The sequence below is a fragment of the Halichoeres trimaculatus genome, unplaced genomic scaffold, assembly GCF_033239565.1.
Source record: "Halichoeres trimaculatus isolate MK-OKI-2021-1 unplaced genomic scaffold, fHalTri1.1 fHalTri1_scaffold_1, whole genome shotgun sequence".
Lineage (NCBI taxonomy): Eukaryota > Metazoa > Chordata > Actinopteri > Labriformes > Labridae > Halichoeres > Halichoeres trimaculatus.
In genome coordinates, this window is record NW_027437179.1 from 15,817,517 (window position 1) to 15,834,658 (window position 17,142).

General features: G+C 38.7%; 2 protein-coding genes across 2 annotated transcripts; both read right to left on the reverse strand.

The window, feature by feature from the left end:
* Positions 1 to 103: 103 nt before the first annotated feature.
* Positions 104 to 6,009, reverse strand: comtb (catechol-O-methyltransferase b). The gene is made up of 6 exons (XM_074679602.1): positions 5,873 to 6,009; positions 4,650 to 4,827; positions 971 to 1,088; positions 666 to 859; positions 449 to 580; positions 104 to 374 (listed from the first exon to the last, which is right to left on the reverse strand). Exons 2-6 carry the CDS (start codon positions 4,818 to 4,820, stop codon positions 195 to 197), a joined length of 795 nt encoding a protein of 264 aa, XP_074535703.1. The 5' UTR covers positions 4,821 to 4,827; positions 5,873 to 6,009; the 3' UTR covers positions 104 to 194.
* A 1,191-nt stretch (positions 6,010 to 7,200) lies between these two features.
* Positions 7,201 to 14,860, reverse strand: LOC141797896 (SRSF protein kinase 3-like). The gene is made up of 15 exons (XM_074679591.1): positions 14,659 to 14,860; positions 13,455 to 13,758; positions 13,266 to 13,374; positions 13,077 to 13,164; positions 12,631 to 12,718; positions 12,376 to 12,482; positions 12,063 to 12,228; positions 11,902 to 11,927; positions 11,748 to 11,804; positions 9,776 to 10,142; positions 9,582 to 9,679; positions 8,201 to 8,308; positions 8,041 to 8,110; positions 7,863 to 7,955; positions 7,201 to 7,689 (listed from the first exon to the last, which is right to left on the reverse strand). The coding sequence occupies exons 2-15, from the start codon at positions 13,684 to 13,686 to the stop codon at positions 7,505 to 7,507; spliced, it is 1,794 nt and encodes a 597-aa protein (XP_074535692.1). The 5' UTR covers positions 13,687 to 13,758; positions 14,659 to 14,860; the 3' UTR covers positions 7,201 to 7,504.
* Positions 14,861 to 17,142: the final 2,282 nt, after the last annotated feature.

Genomic DNA, 17,142 nt, shown 5'->3' on the forward strand with positions numbered 1-17,142 from the left:
TGTGCAAACCTAGAAACACTGTAGACATCTTGTTGCTCGTTTAATGCCCAGCGTGTGATTGGTGAAGAAAAAAAGTTTACAACTCAGTGCATTTTTACCCCAACATGACACTTTAATTTCAAGTTAACGGACACTTTTTTTAGAAAAACAGGTTTGGCAAAGTCTAATTTGGTTTCTGTGTAAAACATGAGACTCTATCCTAAGAAGACAGACTTCTCCAAGCCATCCTCCACTTTGGTGTACTCCAGGTGAGACTTAAAGTACTGGCTTTCATACTGTGAGCTGCTGCGGACATGTTCCAGGTAATCAGGAGCTCCAGGGCATATGACATTGTCAGCCAATAGGATGCTTCCTTTTCGGAGGAGGCCACACTCCTGAAGAGAAAAGGAGGTGTCAGTGACAGACTTCAAAGTTGTTGATGAAAAGACAAAAAGCTTAATGAACTTGCCTCAATCAGCTTCGTATCAGGAAGGTAGCGATCCTTCCAGTGATCCAGGAAAACTAAATCAATTGTGTCCAATCCGAAATGCTCCTTCATTTTTGGGATCCAGTCTCCAGATGCTCCCACGACTAACTGGACCTAGATAGAAGAAAACAGTTGAGTCTGACCTTTGAACTTTATGTTAATCATGTTCTTCATTCTGTGTGAAGGCATCCGACCTCACTTTTTCCTCTAATCCTGCCCAAGCAATGACTTGACGAGCAACTGCAGCAAAGTCTGGGTTAAATTCAAGGGTGATGAGTTTGGCGTGAGGGGGAAGCAGGCTTGCAATCCGCACCGTGGAGTATCCACAGTAGGTTCCCAGCTCCAGCACAGTGCCTGGGTTTACCTCTGACACCACTGAGTCAAGAATGCAGCCTGTGGTGAAATAAATAAATAAATGTAAAAGAATATTGTGAAGTACATGGTTCAAGAAAGGAAATGGCTTTATAGATTAAAGGTGGTTGTCACTTTAAAGCAAATCAAAACCTTTCTCATCTCCCACGTTCATGGCCCACTCCTTCTGTCTGCAGAACTGATCGATGGCCTGGACCACGCTGCGAGGGTCCCCTCTAGTGGCGTTCTTTTTTACTGCATTCAGGAGCCTCTGAGGAGAACAAAATTAACACCACTTCACTGTCATGTAACCAAACACTGATGATTTATCAGTTAATCCACTTCCCTTTTAATTTATCAGCAGAACTCATTAAAAAAAAAAAAAACAAGTTGTAATTTTTTTCAGTGTGTGGATTTGATTTGTTCGTGTTCTTTTACATGATTTTACACTGCCTCGTAGTGAAATGATTGGACCTGATCGCACTCAAAACTGTATTAGAGAAGCCTGTTAAAAAAAATAAAAAAAACCAATCTAAAACTTAGTGTAGGATTTATCAAAATTAAACCCCTTTATCTCAGAAGCCAATTTAAACTATAAAATAACTTAAAATAACAACCTTAAAGAAGTTTACTGTCAGTAGCAGTTTCGTATGAGGAAGACCAGATTGAATTTTCTAGATATAGTTTTCAATAAAAATGCTCTTTGTTAATAAATCTCACTGAAGAATGTTTGTTTGCCTAACAGATGTGATCTTAAAGTGTAATTCATACATTCATACATGTAATCCTAAATGTCTTTATTTCTGAAACAATTTGTTCAGTTAAAATTAAGCAAATTACTTGTAGAACTTAACAGTAATTAAACAAAAAATGCAAATTTGAGTAAATCAAAGGATTGAAAAGTATACCTTTAATGAGCAAAGTAGTAATTTCATATTAATAATTTCACCCACCAGATTATCTATAGATCAGATTATCTATATCTATATCTATATCTATATCTATATATATATATATATATAAACTCCTTACTCCTTAATAACTGCGCTGATATTAATATAAACTAACAAGACCAGAAAAAAAAAAACCTTCTCTATTTAGTCATTAGCGGTTAATAAAAGTGACCTCACATGAAACTCACCTGTTCTGCAAAAATGTGAACATATACAGTTGGTTTACAAAAGCATTACACTAATACATGCATATGTAGTTTATTTTTAAATAGCGCTTAAATAGTGTTTGTTGTTGCAATAAACAAAAGCTCCCTTTAACTCTTTTATAAATGGTGTTTCCACTCCTTCTCATAAACTGATGGCAGGTTTAAGTTCTGTTTTGTTTTTTCTTTTGGATTACATATCAGAAAATTTCTGTGATAAAAGCTATGTTAATATCATTGACAATAAGTCACATCTTATAATTAAAGAAATTATCTGTATCTGTTGCATTTTCTCTAAGATAAAAGCTTTGTAGCCTGTCTACATTAAGACGTTTCTGAGTTTTGTGTAACATCCTATCTAACCTTAACACAGCCTTTAGATGGATTAGAGAGATCCGGCTCCAGAGAGACTAAGGTGCTTTTTGTCAGGATCTAAATTTTCCCTCTGGTAGTAGCTTCACATGATTTATTGCTGAAAAACATCTCTGTATTTTGACAGTGTTGTTTCCAAAACTCTCTTAATTCAGCAAACACTTTGTTAAAGCAGCAGTCTCTTTAGCTCCCAGCTTCTTCCCTCTGATTGGTCAGCCGTGTGGAGGCCTGTCAGGGGTGGAGCTAAGATAACACTCTGTTTGAAGCCCACCCCGTCAGCATGTCATAAACCAGTTAGGAGATGTTTAGATAATTACCTCATCATTTAAGAAAGTCTAATAAAGATCTTGTAATGATGTCATGCTTTTGTGATAGAATGGAGTGTTTTGAGCAGTTTACTGACAGATTTCATCATTTTGACAACATGTTAATATGTTGTGGTTTGAAAATCCACACACATTTAGTAAAAACATCCAGTAATGTTACTTTGCATGCATGTGTAAAATATGAGAATGGTTTACATAGTCTCTCTTAACATGAGTAGCTGTGTAACCTCACAGCATGCACGTGTGAACTTTACTCCACAGGGTTGCTCTCTGACAGGCTTGCTCTGTCTTTCTTAAGCGGGTACATGTTGACTGTTATTGTATTACCTGCAGGAGATGCTGCTCACATCTGCCATTTTGTTATAAGCAGCTATGGCTATGAAGTGCTAAAGACATGAACAACTTCACCACCTAATTTAACTCATTTTAACACAGAATACCTGAAATTATTCAGCAGTCATTTTAATGGCTGTAGAGGTAATATCAACTCAGCCTTCCATTTCAACAGCTAATAGTGTATTTCAATAAGGTAAACATGGTGCAGATTGGGTAAGTCATGAAAGAGTAGTGCTTTAAAAACATACTTACAAGAATAATTTCTATTTGGTTTTTCTGTTTTGTTTTGGGTTTTTTGTTTGTTTGTTTGTTTGTTTGTTTGTTTTTGTTTTTGTTTTTGTTTTGTTTATGTTTATGTTTTGTTTCTTAACTCTCAGGGTATTGTTGTGTCACCGAGCTCCACTAATGCTGGCAGTGTCTCTTTTTGTGTGTGGGCTTTGACTCACAGTTTACAGATGTCCACCACCAGGTAAGTGGGCCAAAATCACTTTTTACCTCCGCCGAGGAAGTCATGTTTTTGGGAGAGTTTGTCTGTTTGTCCGTTAGTTGTTTTTTTTTTGTCTGTGAACATCATAACTCAAAAAGTAACAAATAGATCTGCATGAAATTTTCAGGAAATGTTCAAAATGGGATAAGGAAAACTGATCAAATTTTGGAGGTGATCTGGATCATCATCTGGATCCAGGATTTTTTCAAAGGATTCTTTATCATTGTGAGATAGGGCCGGTTTCACCATATGTGTTTAAAACTCCACGATAAATGGTTGGATTGCTTTGCAAAACAATACAAGACAAGGTCACCATCATTTCTGACAGATGTTAAAGTAAAATCCAGATCCTGGCAATATTCTGGATACTAAGATCTGGAATATGAAATATGTACTGGGTCATCAAAATTTTCAACACTGTCAGGTAACACATTAATGTACAAACCTGCAACTAACACCAAACTGTAGCAGACAGTCTGCTGAAAGGAGGTATAACATTAAAGTAGGACCAAAGTGTTGCGTGACAATAACAATATATTTGGTGGAGGTCTGTCCTCTCTGAGTGATTTTTCTATTTTTTAAGTACAGTTGTGTTTTGTCTCTTTTATGGTTTTGTTATGTTACTTGATGGAGTGGCTTTAGTTCTTGGTCTCATGAATGCAAAATCACTGTCGTTCTGGCTCTGTAATAAAATGTTGCTCCGAGGTAAAATGTATGTCTGACCCTTATTTATAATATTTGCATGTGCTTCAGGAAAGCAGACATGCTTTGTTGGAGGGAAGGTCTTACCAAACGCCAGCTTTGTGAGACCACAGCTTGGGAACTGTGCCATGAAAATTGCACTACCACATGCTGTGATTTCTGAAACATACATTTAGTATTTAGTCCTCTGAATTCATAATGATTGCAAAATGGCAAAGCTTTGATGGAGAAGCTTCCAGTACAATATGCCCCACCCCAACACCCATCCTACACCAACTAATCAATAAATCATTGTCAGATTGCAACCTGTTGAATGTGCAGTCCATGCCGGTGAAACCTGGAGTGTGTGATATGCCACCATGTTTTTCATTATCATTACTTGGACTCAGTTGTAGTGCTGAATTTGAAAAGGCTGCTCCAGGAAGAGGTGAATATTCAACGTAAAATGCAAACCTGAGGACGTGTAGATTGGGTTAGGGTGTCCAGCAACCGCTCCACAATGACATCATGCCATATGAGTGCAAGCCCTCCATGATACTGCACAGCAGCAGGGATCAGCCATCTGTACAGAGCATACAGAAGAGCTGCTCCACCAGTACAACTGTAAAGAAGAGTCAGCCACATCCTGCAGCTGAGGCAGAGAGCAAACATCCATCAGCGTGGTGAGATAGTGCTGTGGTGAATAAACTGCAGACACAGTGCAATAACAACACATCTGTCTTTATCTGATAAATGAAAGCCTTCATATCCTCTTTCATGTGAACAGAGAGGTGTCCTTTGTCTGAGGCTAATGATATGGGTGTTTACTATGCTGAGTACAGTCCTGTCTCTGCTCCTGTCCTCAATCAGCTGCATCTGACAGGTCCAATCTGCACACCCACACACCTCTAAGTGATCCTATCTCTGTTGGATATTATTTCATTTCAAATGCACAAATAGCACTGGCATACAAACCAGTGCTATTTGTGCAGGCGTTCTGCTCTCAGGAACAGTTAGTTTATTTAGTCGTGTCCAGCAGAGATGGGTAAGGAAGAAAACCGCAGAAAGGAGAAAAGAAACACAACCTGAATTCTAAACAAGAGCCCTTTCTGCAGGGAAAAACCAGGGACTGTGGCTGGAAACGGCATTACCTTGCACTAATAATGCAACTGTGAAAGACCAGTGGTGGTTGAGGTAATTCCTTTTGATCAGGAGTTTGAGTTGCATGGCAACTGGCTGGGGGTTAAGAGCTGTGTCACAAAAGGCAGAGCCAGGGACTTAAACCTTCACTCTGGTTTCATCCTAACATTCTCGCAGCTGAGGGATTCAGAAATGCAGAATAGCTGGTTTAAGACTTGATCAACGCACACAAACAGTTTATATTATGGTGAAATGAGTCAAGTCAAAACATGCTGTGCATATTTCACAGAGAACTCCATTCATGTGCAAATCACAGAAAGTTTTAAAGCAAAGGTAGATAAGGAAGAACAAGTCGGTAAATGTTGATAAATTTACTGTTCTGACTTCTCCTGTGTTATAATTCCACAACTGCACATGCTGTACTGTACTGAAATTAAAACTGGACTAATCCATGATCCCCCTCGAGCAACACAAGAACAAACACTTGTTAAGCTAAGAAAAAAACACCCCACGCAAAGATTTCTCATTAAAACCTTTAGGAAAAAAAAAAGACTTACATGCTCAGGCAGACTGTGCTCCCCGTCCACTTACCACCTCTTCCCGCTCCCAGAGGAAAATCTGAGAGTTCTCCCACAGCCGGACATATGCCTGCATTTATAGAAGACTAACTCCTCCCTCCTTTTCCTTCCATCCCCCCTCGGAGCTCTGCTGAATCTGAGCATGTCAGGAATGCACAACGTACCCAGTCTTTACAGCCAGCACAATGTATGCAAACATGTAGACCCTGAAGTATTAGACCAAAAAATCTCTAACCAGTGTTAAAAGAATTTAATAGTGTCTCCTTAAACTGTGAGTGGTGTTGCAACCTGTTTTAAGTATTTCAATTCATCCAGAAAGTATTCTCTGTGCTTCACTTTCTCCACATTTTTTTTCCTCAAAACTGCACACAACCCCTCATATTGACACCATTAAAAAAAATGAAATTTTTGCAAATTTATTAGAAATTAAAAAAGAAGAAACCATAAGTATTCACAGCTAAAGCTGTCTAAGCTCAGTTCAAAACTGAGCTCAGGCACACTCCTGTTTACATAGGGTCTAGGAGATCTAGGAGAAACAAAACTCTCTCCTCTGATGAGACAAAGATTGAACTCTTTGGCATGAATGCCAAACGTTGCCTTTCACCTGGCCAATAATATCCCAAAAGTGAAGCATGGTGGTGGCAGCATCATGCTGTGGGGATGTTTTTCAGCAGCAGGAACTGGGAGACCAGTCAGAATTGAGGTAAAGATGAATCCAGCAATGTACAGTGACATCCTGGATGAAAACCTGATCCAGAGCGCTTTGGACCTAAGACCGGGGCGACGGCTCATCTTTCAGCAGGACAATGAACCAAAGCACACAGACAAGATACCAAAGGAGTGGCTCCAGGACAACTCTGTGAATGTCCTTGAGTGGCCCAGCCAGAGCCTAGACTTGGGCTGCTCACTGCTCAAAGATGGGTGTGCCAAGTTTGTGGCATCATATTCAAAAAGACTGTAAAGGCTGCTAAAGGTGTATCAAGAAAATACAGATCAAAGGCTGTGAATACTTATGTGCATGTGATGACTTCGTTTTTTATTTTTAATAAATTTGCAAACACTAAAAATAAAAAAAGTGTAGCACTGTTTATTCTTTATGGGTTACTTTTATTTCCTTTCAGTTTTTGAAACTTTTCACCCAAAGCTCTAAAGATAAGATTTCCACCAATGATTGTCATTTGTTTTGTTTTTATAATTCTTTGACTTGAACATTCAAAGACTGAGTAATGTGCATATAAACCCATCCAGTAGCTCCCCATGGCTAACCATCAAAATTTGAGTGCTTCCACTGTTCCCAGTCCCTCCAGGCCCCCACATCACAAAAATTACCATTAAGCTTTTTTTCACATTTATTGAAATTCAGGAACTTTGTGATCATGTCACATTTTTCATATTTTTCCATAATTTTCTGACATCTCTGAATTAAAAGTGACAGCTATTAAAATACTAAAAAAGACAAGTACCATCTTACAAGGCTCTCATAATGCCGGTATCAGACTATTTCCACATGTCCCAGAGCTGTCTGAGTCCCACGTCGCTTTCAATGTGTCTGAGCTTGCTCCAGGAAACCGAGCTAGTCCACTGGGCTCTGAGCGAGACAGAACCATCCTGTTAGGAGCTGAGCCAGGGGTGTTTGAGACACTGGGCAGCAGTGGCTCTCTGCTCCGGCAGCAGCTCCAGCATGGTCAGGAGGAACGAGCTGAACTGAAGTGCTTCCTCACGCGGCCACTCATACTTATCCAGCAGAATCTCAAACAAGCTCCACGGCTTCAGCTTTGAAATGTGTCGCAGTTGTCCTGAGCAGAACGAGAAGTGCACTGATTCACTCATACAGCTCAAACTTCTGAGAGCAAATGAAACAAACTTCTCTCATCCAAAAAAGATATCAGGTGCAGGTTATTGTTTGCAAGTGTTCAGTTTCTGTCGTACTTAGTATCTCACAACTATGTTTGTCAGAAACAAACTTTACCTTTACGGTTGAAATATTTTTTTGAGTTTCTCCCTGAGAGGGCAAAGTGGGATGGGATGGCTCCCAGCAGCTCGATGATGTGAGCGATGTGATCTGAGAGAAGAGGAGATCAGTGATTATTTTGCAGGCAGATTAAGCTCAGGGAGGGACGAAACAGGATGTAGTAGTCAACACAAACCTTCTTCACGGGTGAATGTTGCTCCTGACTCAGGGTCAAACAGATAGTCCCCTGTGGCAAGCTCAAAGGCCTACAGTAAAAAGACAAAACAAAACAATAAGGAGTTTAAAAGAAATGTTGAGAAAGAGACTAGAAGAGTTTCCTACGCAGCCCTGCTCACCATACACGCAGTGCTCCAGATGTCAGCTGGCGTGCTGTAATCAGCGCCAATCAGAACCTCCACAGAGCGATACTGACACGTCTGGATGTCCTCAGTGAAGTGTTTGTGCTGGATGCCACAGAGAAGGGAGACTCTGTTATTACTGACTGATAGACCTTGTTTTAATATTTTAGTCCAAAAAAATACTTGACTGAAAGTACACAAATAAACAGTACTGAAACATTTATGAGTTATATGAGTTATTATTGTCACTGTGGCAAAGTGCTGCAGTTCATTGATTCAGGGTTGTGTTACATCTATTATTATTTTAACCCTGTAAAGTCTGACCTATCAAAAATAGACAGAAAAATTCTGTTTTTTTTTCTGGTTTTATGGGGGGGATTATATTGTTATTAACCCTTTAAAGAAACCCACGTACAATATGCTTAATTATCTTGCTTATGAGATAATCTTTTTATTATATTATCACATCAGTTAGGCTTTTTGATAAAACGTTTTAGTTAAGTGTTCAGTAAAAAAAAAAAACATTCTTTCAATGCAAAAATGCTAATTCTAGACAAAATAACACAGATTGACACATTTTATCATTGTTCATCTGTCCTTGGTGAATCCTTTTTTGAAATTTTTCAAAAAAAAATTGAAAATTATTACATGATGTTTTGAGCTTTTATTTTCAGACAGTTTGGAATCTGGCCCCTGAAAACTACCCAATATTACAAAAAAAAAGACTAAAACTAATAAAAAAAAAAAAAAAAAAAAAAAAAAAAACTAAACATTTACAAAAAAAACAACAACAACTAGAAATTAAACTAGAAATCCCAAAATAAAAAAAAATAAAACTAAACTGAAATTGAAAATTGAAAAAAAAAAGAAATGAAAAAGCTGAATAAAAAGAAAAAGCTAAAGCAAAATGCAAAACTGTTATAAATTTGGTTCATATCAACCCTTAGGAGCCCATGTATGTTGCAAAAACTAATGTATGGCAGTTCAACCATAAGCTGATTGATTTCTGTTTCAACTGTAGGGACAGACTTTATAACCCCTGAGCAATACTGCAAGCTTTTCGGAGACATTTCTTAGAGACTGGCAATGAACAGTGGAGAGGAAATCATCTTCACAGTCTTCAAAAATAATAAGTTTTTAATGTGCAAAGCACAAGTGCCACCACTGGGTAGCAGTGATGTGTGCAAATCAGTCTGATCATTCACTGGAAGCTTTTTTCATGATCAAGCAGAGTAAAGCACTTAGGAAATAAAAACATTTAATTAATTTCCATAGATGATAATAATAATAATAATAATAATAATAATAATAATAATAATAATAATAATAATAATAATAATAATAATAATAAATTGATCTCTTTTAAACAAACACTCACCACCCAGCAGGCGTTTCCCAGGTCAGCAATCTTGATGTGAATTTGATCAGCGTTTTGAGGCTTCAGCAAGTCCAAGAGAACATCTGAGTCCTTGATCCCTAAAAGAAAGGAAGCGAGCTCTGAGAAATAATACTGAAGACATTTGTTCATGCAGATTATTTAAAGGCTGTAGTCACATGTGTCCTGAGACTGACCACGGGGAGAGGAGGGTGAAGATGGTGACAGCTTCTTCTCAGTTTGATGTAGGAACACAGATCGAGATGCAGTGACTGGAGCGTCCATGCTGAGGTCTGGCCACGAGCACATGGAAGCTCTGTAGTTTTTTGGAGCTTGGTCTTGTCCGTCTTCAAAGAGCAGACTGTGCCTTCTCAACATGAAGTTGGTGAGGCCTGTGAGCTTTGAGTGACGCTTGGAGCTTTGGGCGCTGGAGGGATCAGCTTCTCCAGAGAATGATGCGAGTAGTTTGTCTTTTTGATGGTCCTCAGAAACACTCTTCTGCCCACGCCGACTCTTCTCTCTCCTCGTTAGACGCTTTATTGGGCTGCTAGACATTTTACTGGACTGCAGAAATTCAGTCATGGGAAACAATGAGATGTTAGTGGAAAGAAAACATCTTCATATGAATATTTACTTTTTAAACAAATCACTCAAACTTTGGCTGCTTCAAACTCATGCTGGTACATTATATAAGTATGATCCTACTTTCCGACCTTAAACTTTGTTGTTGAATTTCAGTGTTACACTCTCTACACTCAAATCTTAGATCACATTTGTAATTGCTGGCAAAAAAAAAAAATTAAAAACAAAAAAGGGTGTTACCCATGTCAAATTCTCAAAGAGAAAATAAAACATGATGCCAAAAAGTATGCTTAAGGACATAAAATTTTTAGACGTGGCTTCTTACAGAGGCTTAACACAAGGAAAACGCACACTTTCCACATCCTCCTGAGTTACAGAAGCTTGTTTGTAGCAGCGGAAACATGACTGGGTTTTAACAACTGAACACGTCACATTTTGATTGTAATTACAAGTATTTCTATAGCCTCTGCCAGTAAAAGAGTCTAGGTAATCATGTGAAACACAGGCTGCTCAGCACAGTTTTGGATTTTTTTTTTTTTCACTTCTGTTGATCTCCTCTTCACATGATTCAATTTAAATGCAGACAATGCAGTACTCTCTGTGGACTGTGGACATGCTCTATAGAGACCTCCAACTACTAAATGTGCTTGTTTGTATGCTATCCCCACAGACTATACAAAACATGGACGTAGTCTCCACAACATCACCTGTCTGCTCCTGATACAGTGAAATGAAGCAAATCCATGGACGCAGCCATGTTGGATATGACACAGGCCTTGAGCTTCTTTTCTAACAGCTATAGGGCGCCTGTTGGTCACGTTAGCTGAGCTGTGTCTCTGATTGGACAATCATACAATCCTAATAACTTCTAAACCTTGAAGTGAGCCACTGTACAGCGTTTCAGACCCAAGCTGTGTTTTTAACCAGGCCCTAAATAGGTTTTTTAATGCTGTAAAAGTCCATCATTCTGGTTTAGTGTGTTTGTGGTTTCTGGTCTTTCTGCAGCCAGCCTCATGTAGATTCTCAATGAACAGCAATATTTATCACTTAGGCTTGGCTTCATTTTTTTCCTAAGTGGATTTTGCTCTTTGGCTGCCCCTATATTTGTGGGTGTTCAAGCATGTGTTTAACCAAGGCTAAAGTGTTTAGCATGTTCGGTAAATGAGTAAATATATGTTTTTGAATACATAGCATGTTCCCAAAGCTTTTATAACAAGACACAAACAAATATTTTGAGTTTTGTTTTGTTTTGTTTGTTTGTTTTTGTTGTTGTTGTTGTTGTTGTTGTTTTTTAAATACACCATTTTTTGTTTTTCACGTGATGTTAAAACTTCACAAAATCAGTGTAATGTAAAGGATTAAATACATCTCCTGTGTCATCCTTTGTGAGCATCACCAATGATTTCATCAAACACAGTGAACAGATCTCTTTTTGCTCTTTTTGCAGGACAGTACATAGACAGATCATTTATTACATGCCTGAAACTCTGCCTTGACAAGGTTTTGTGTGGTATCCTTATTTGGCTGCAGGTGTTGTCAAGATTGTTTTCAAAAGATAAAGTACTTAAAAGAAAAGAAACGTCTTACCCATTCACCGAGACTGTGGAAAACTCCAGTTAACTTCCCCAACAAGTTGGACAAACTCTGAAGAAGCCATAAAAATGCAAATGTTAAAATCTTAACAATAGTCAACACAATGAAATGATTGAAATGTTACAGAATAGATGTGGTTTTCATGTACCTGTTTTTCTCTGGAGCTTCCGTTCACTGACAGGAAATGGAAACATTGTGAGGGAAAGATTTTTAAATAAAAAAAAAGTGTTTTAAAAAAGAAAATGCAGTATATTAAGATTTAGATTTCATTTTATCTGGTGCACCAATTGCTGCAGCAGCATCACTAACCTGAGGAGCTAGTGAAGGCAGAGGATGCTGGCAGCTGCCACAGCTTGGTGTTAGCTGCCAGTTTCTGAATGTAAGCCTCTTCCACCCTCAGGAGGATGTTTTCTGGCTTGATGTCTGCGTGGATAATCTTGCATTTAGAATGCAAGTAATCTAAACCCTGCAGAACCTGTGATGTGAAACGTAAATACAGTCAACTGCAGTGCACTTCAAGTCACTGAGGGGCAAAAATATATTATTAGTTTAAAAGAAAGGCACAGTGAGTGGTGAGAGATGAGCAGGATAGTTTAAGATGGAGTGAGGGTCTGCGCAGCACCTGTCTGAGGATGCTCTTCACACAGGGCAGGGGGAGGCCTGTGTAGTTTGATTTAACAATCCACCTCAGCAGCTGGTGGCCCAACACCTCTAATACCATGCAGACGTCTAGTGAGCCATTAAGGATCTGGTTTTACAGCGTGAATGCTAAACAGTGATGCCAGTTCAAGAGCACAAGAAAGATGTTTTTTGATCATAAAAAATTCAAAATGTATCGACACAAGTATTGGAACGAGCATTTCACAGTCAAGGATACGCTCCCCGTTTGCTCCTGAGATCCTGAAGTCATCGATGAGGTGCACGACTCTCTCACGCTTTGGGTCTTTGGGGTCACTGTCCCTTACCTGTGGGACATAAAGAGGAAATATAAGAGTCTAAAAAAATGGCAACTAAATGAATTGACTTCATTGTGCATCATCTTTTATAAAACTGTTACTTTAGTGTTTTTTGTTTTTTTTTTACCAAATGACACACTTTCCTCCAAAAGATGCTCAACTAATGGTCAGAGAAAGCATCTTTTGCCATTATTATGAACATATTACTCAACAAACACAGAGTAAACAGTGATTTCTCTGAGTCAAGGGTCACAAGCATCAATACCACTCCAGTCAGTAACACTATCAGTGTATCAAAGATATACTAAAGGAAATATCCACATAGTGCTGAGTAGACACCAAATAAAAACATTATGGTCACACTGACACATTTTAGAAGTTTGATCTCATCCAATGCCGTCTCTGTGAATGTTTGAGCACTCTTCACCACCTTCAGAGCCACAAACCGCCTCTCCCTGCATGCAAACAATTATGTTAGTTAGCTATGTTTATCACATGATTACTATATTATGTCACTATGTTATAAGTTACATCATTAAGTAAAAGCTTTACTTACACCATATCCCAGCAGAGCCATACAGTAGAGAAGTGACCCCATCCCAACTTTTTAACCACTTGGTAACGGTCAACAAAAATCTCCCCTATCTCAACATGGTAGTAACCACCTGTGAGATAAAACACAGCCTGGTTCAGAGAAAAGATCCTGATGTGTGTGTGTGGAGTGTGGCAGTAAGGTGCCAAATACCTATGCCATAGTCTGCAGGGCTCTCCTGTTGCTCATCATACGATCCGACAGGCTCAGGTGACTGAGGTAGTGTCTTTGCAGACGTGGGGCAGAGGGCAGGTTTACTAGGCTGGGGGGGCGCTTCGGGACTCCCCTCTGAGTTGGGGGACTGATAAGGGCTGGGTTGGGGAGGTGTAATTGAAGAGCTGGCTGAAAGAAGGGCTGTTATGGCAGCAGCATATGACGATGACATGTTTTACCGGTGCCTGGAGAGATTCAAAGGCTGGGGATAGGCTCAGCTCACAGCATCACTCAGGAGAGAAGGCTACAACAAAAAGGTTTCATTTCAACAATGGAGATCTCCAGTAAGAACATCTCTCAAAGAAATGTCACCACCTTTGTCTTTAGCAAGGTTGTGCTTACAGACACTGTTTGCAGGAGGCTGTTTGAGATGACATTTCAAAAGAGCCAGTGAATGTGTAGGTTTATTTTTAGCCAGATGAATGGCATGTCAACGTAAATAGCTCCTGACACTAGCCCAGCTGCAGCTGAACTCTCTCTGATTTTGCATGGACCACCACAGCATGAGCGCTGGCACAGATGTAAACATGAAAGGCTGACAATTCCAATAAGTCATGTTCTTTCAGGGGTGGGCAGGCCGAAGCGCAACAGTTATGGGGCTGCAAATGACAAGCTCTGGTTAAGCATCTAAACATTGTCTCATACTGTTGCTTTTTAAAAATTACATGGGTTAAAAAGGTACACCCTAAAAGGCAAATAAAAAAAGTAGGGAAAGAACAAACAAATTAAATCTGCATTGCTTTTTTATGTTTTTATCAAAACCACCACAGTGTATGTTGCTTTAACCCTGAATGGTGATCAGTGTTTGTCATTACAGTCACCAACACAGTAAAAGCTTGTCCTTTAAGTCATGATAATTTATCTCCACCTGCTTTCCTCTGCTCTGCTAAATGGTTAAGTCTTAAAATGTTAGGCAAAAAAATCTTTTTTTTCGACCCACAGCTGACTTTGTGTGCAGCAGCCAGTGACAGTAAACAGTTTTATTCTGAAGGTTTAGCAGGACGTGATGGTCTGTCAGGCGCTTGACTTGGTGTGTGCTGTCGGTCCCATGTGTCCGACTTTCACGACAAGAAACGGTGTGTATCCTCGGTTAGCTCTTTCTCTTATAACACTCAAACCAGCAGTTACAGAGAGGCTTACTCACCCTGGTGTGTGTTTTGTCCAGTTTTAATACTTTTGACGTAGGAAATAAAAGCCCGTCAGCCCATGCGCCTTGCTCCTCCTCACTCTGACCTGTGCGGCTGAAAAACACTCAGGTCCAAGAATAGCAAGCTGTTGCTGCTTCTGCTGTTCTGGCATTTATCACTATGTGGCTACCACCTCTATTTCTAGGGGTGACAGAGATGTCAGTGTGTTATCTGCTTAGCAATATTTTTCCATGACTGTCACATTACCCGATGATGGTTAATTATAGGAAATTTATATTGAACCGAACAGAAGGCTTGTAATAAACTACCCTTGGCTGTTAGCAGGTGACAGTTTTAAGAATCCCCACTACATCAAATTTTAAAACCTGCGTTAAAGCTGTAGCTACGGTGGCCCTGAAGTGTGAAACAATAAAAAAAGAAAGAAAGTAAATAAATCCAAACAAGAAAACACAAACACAACAAAGGGAAATGCATAAAGAAAAAGCAAAAAGGACAATACAAATGCAAACACAAACGAAAAAAAATGGAAAAACAAAGAAAAAATCACGAATACAAAACAGAAACAAAAAATACACAAACAAAAAAGAAAACACCAACATGAAAAGGACAACGTAGACAAAAAAAAAACACAAGAAAACCCTAACACAAAAAAGAAAACACAAACACGAGAGAAAATGAAAAGAGAAAGCAAACACAAAAAGGAAAACATAAACCCAAAAAAGGAAAAAGGAAACACAAAATAGGAAAAGCAAACAAAAGCAGAAAAATCAAACGTGATAGGAAACGCAAAACACAAAAAAGAAAAATCAAAAAAAGGAACAAAAAATGAATTCAAACACAAGAGAAAATAGAGACATACAGGGAAAACACAAAAACAAAAGAGGAAACTGAAAATGTAGCCGTTCTGCATTGATCTCAACATGACACTTTATTGAGCAGAATGAATGCACAGTCTCATACATACAGTATAGAGCAGGCCACAGTTAGTCTTATCTCATCGGCCTTGTTATAAAGAGAGGAAGAAAAGAGAAAACAGCTGCACTTAAATATCCAATGGAAAAGAATCAAATATTAGCACATCACACTGCTGAAATGTTTTAAACACACAATTTCCCACACTGATGAGTGCTACACTGGATAGCTACAAAAGGTTATATGTTCATAAATATAATATTGTTTGAATAAATTTGCTTCAGAGCTAAATTTATATCATTTATTTTCAACTGAGAGTTCATCACAGAGTACATTATATGAAAAATACATTTATGACCCCCAGTGCACAGCAGTTTGGTCATCACATGGTCTTAGATTTCAGGAATTAACCAGCTGGAAGAGGCTGCATGGAGCAGGATACAGAGAGGATGTGAACAAATCAGACAGCGGAAAGAAACGTGAACATTCCACAGTTTGGTACTTTAACAGAAGAGAAATGAAACATCACGTCTGAGAAAAGCAAAGAATTACATTCAAATGAGTCTCATGATGGCCAAAGATCCAGTATTAAAAAACAAAATTAAAAAAAATTAAAAAACGCTTTGCCTTTGTGTACATGAAGACACATGATTTAATTTGTTTTGACGATTTCCAGATCATTATTCTAAAGTCTATGAAGTTGATATCAGAATATTCTAATACATCTCAAACGAACTAAGGGAAACATTATGACATAACTACCCTGGAGTTCAAAAGGTTTTTTTTTTTTTTCAAAGGTCACAAAACCAAGAAAAAATGAGTTAAAATCATTACACATACAAAAGTCAGAAAGCAGGAAATCTTATTAACAAATTTTCTGGTACGAGACCTGCTCACACCATCATTCAAAACTGCAGCAGCCCTAGTCCGTTTAAACCACCAGCCTCACATTAATCAACCAATCACATAGTGCTCCTTTAGGGGTGGGGTGAACAGGGGGAGGTTATTCTGATTACATATTGTGTGGTTAGTTCAAAATCATACTGTTAGTAGTACGGGAATAAAATATCATCTAGAAACTCATCAGTACAACCCACGCTATATACAGACTCACACTCAGGTAGACCTTCAGCAGATGTCAACAAAACCCATATTCTAAACATTTCCAGATTACAAACCCTGTCAAAACCGTCCTCATTTCTGTCATCTCTCTTGGTGACAATTTCATGGGGATTTAAGGCTTAAGATGTTCATAAAGTGCTCCATATGACTCTCAAATCCTCTACAACTCAATGCAGAAAAAAATCAGATTTGACATTATTAGATTACTGTCATACGGTCGTGCTACTGCCATACAGTAGGTCTCCAGATAGCCCTCGGGTTTTTCCTAAAACTGGTCTAAAGTTTCGGTCAAGGTCAGCTCAGACAAAGCTACATTTATTTGCTAGCACCAGCTGCAACTAGAAAACAAACTGAAAAGTCACTGTATTTTTTTTTTGACATCATGCGAAATACCCTAATTTGGTGACATCGTGACCTGCTTTCAGTTTTTGATTAGACTAAGCTCT

What these genes read in the sequence shown, in the direction of transcription:
- LOC141797896 (XM_074679591.1), bottom strand. Translation starts at nt 13,686, where the DNA reads ATGTCATCGTCATATGCTGCTGCCATAACAGCCCTTCTTTCAGCCAGC. An exon ending in CCCTGCAGACTATGGCATAG is followed by an intron (nt 13,375 to 13,454) that starts GTATTTGGCACC and finishes TTTATCTCACAG; the next exon opens with GTGGTTACTACCATGTTGAG. An exon ending in TGGGAAACGCCTGCTGGGTG is followed by an intron (nt 8,309 to 9,581) that starts GTGAGTGTTTGT and finishes TGTGGCATCCAG; the next exon opens with CACAAACACTTCACTGAGGA.
- comtb (XM_074679602.1), bottom strand. Translation starts at nt 4,820, where the DNA reads ATGTGGCTGACTCTTCTTTACAGTTGTACTGGTGGAGCAGCTCTTCTG. An exon ending in CCCAATCTACACGTCCTCAG is followed by an intron (nt 1,089 to 4,649) that starts GTTTGCATTTTA and finishes TGTTCTCCTCAG; the next exon opens with AGGCTCCTGAATGCAGTAAA. An exon ending in GAACGTGGGAGATGAGAAAG is followed by an intron (nt 860 to 970) that starts GTTTTGATTTGC and finishes ATTTCACCACAG; the next exon opens with GCTGCATTCTTGACTCAGTG.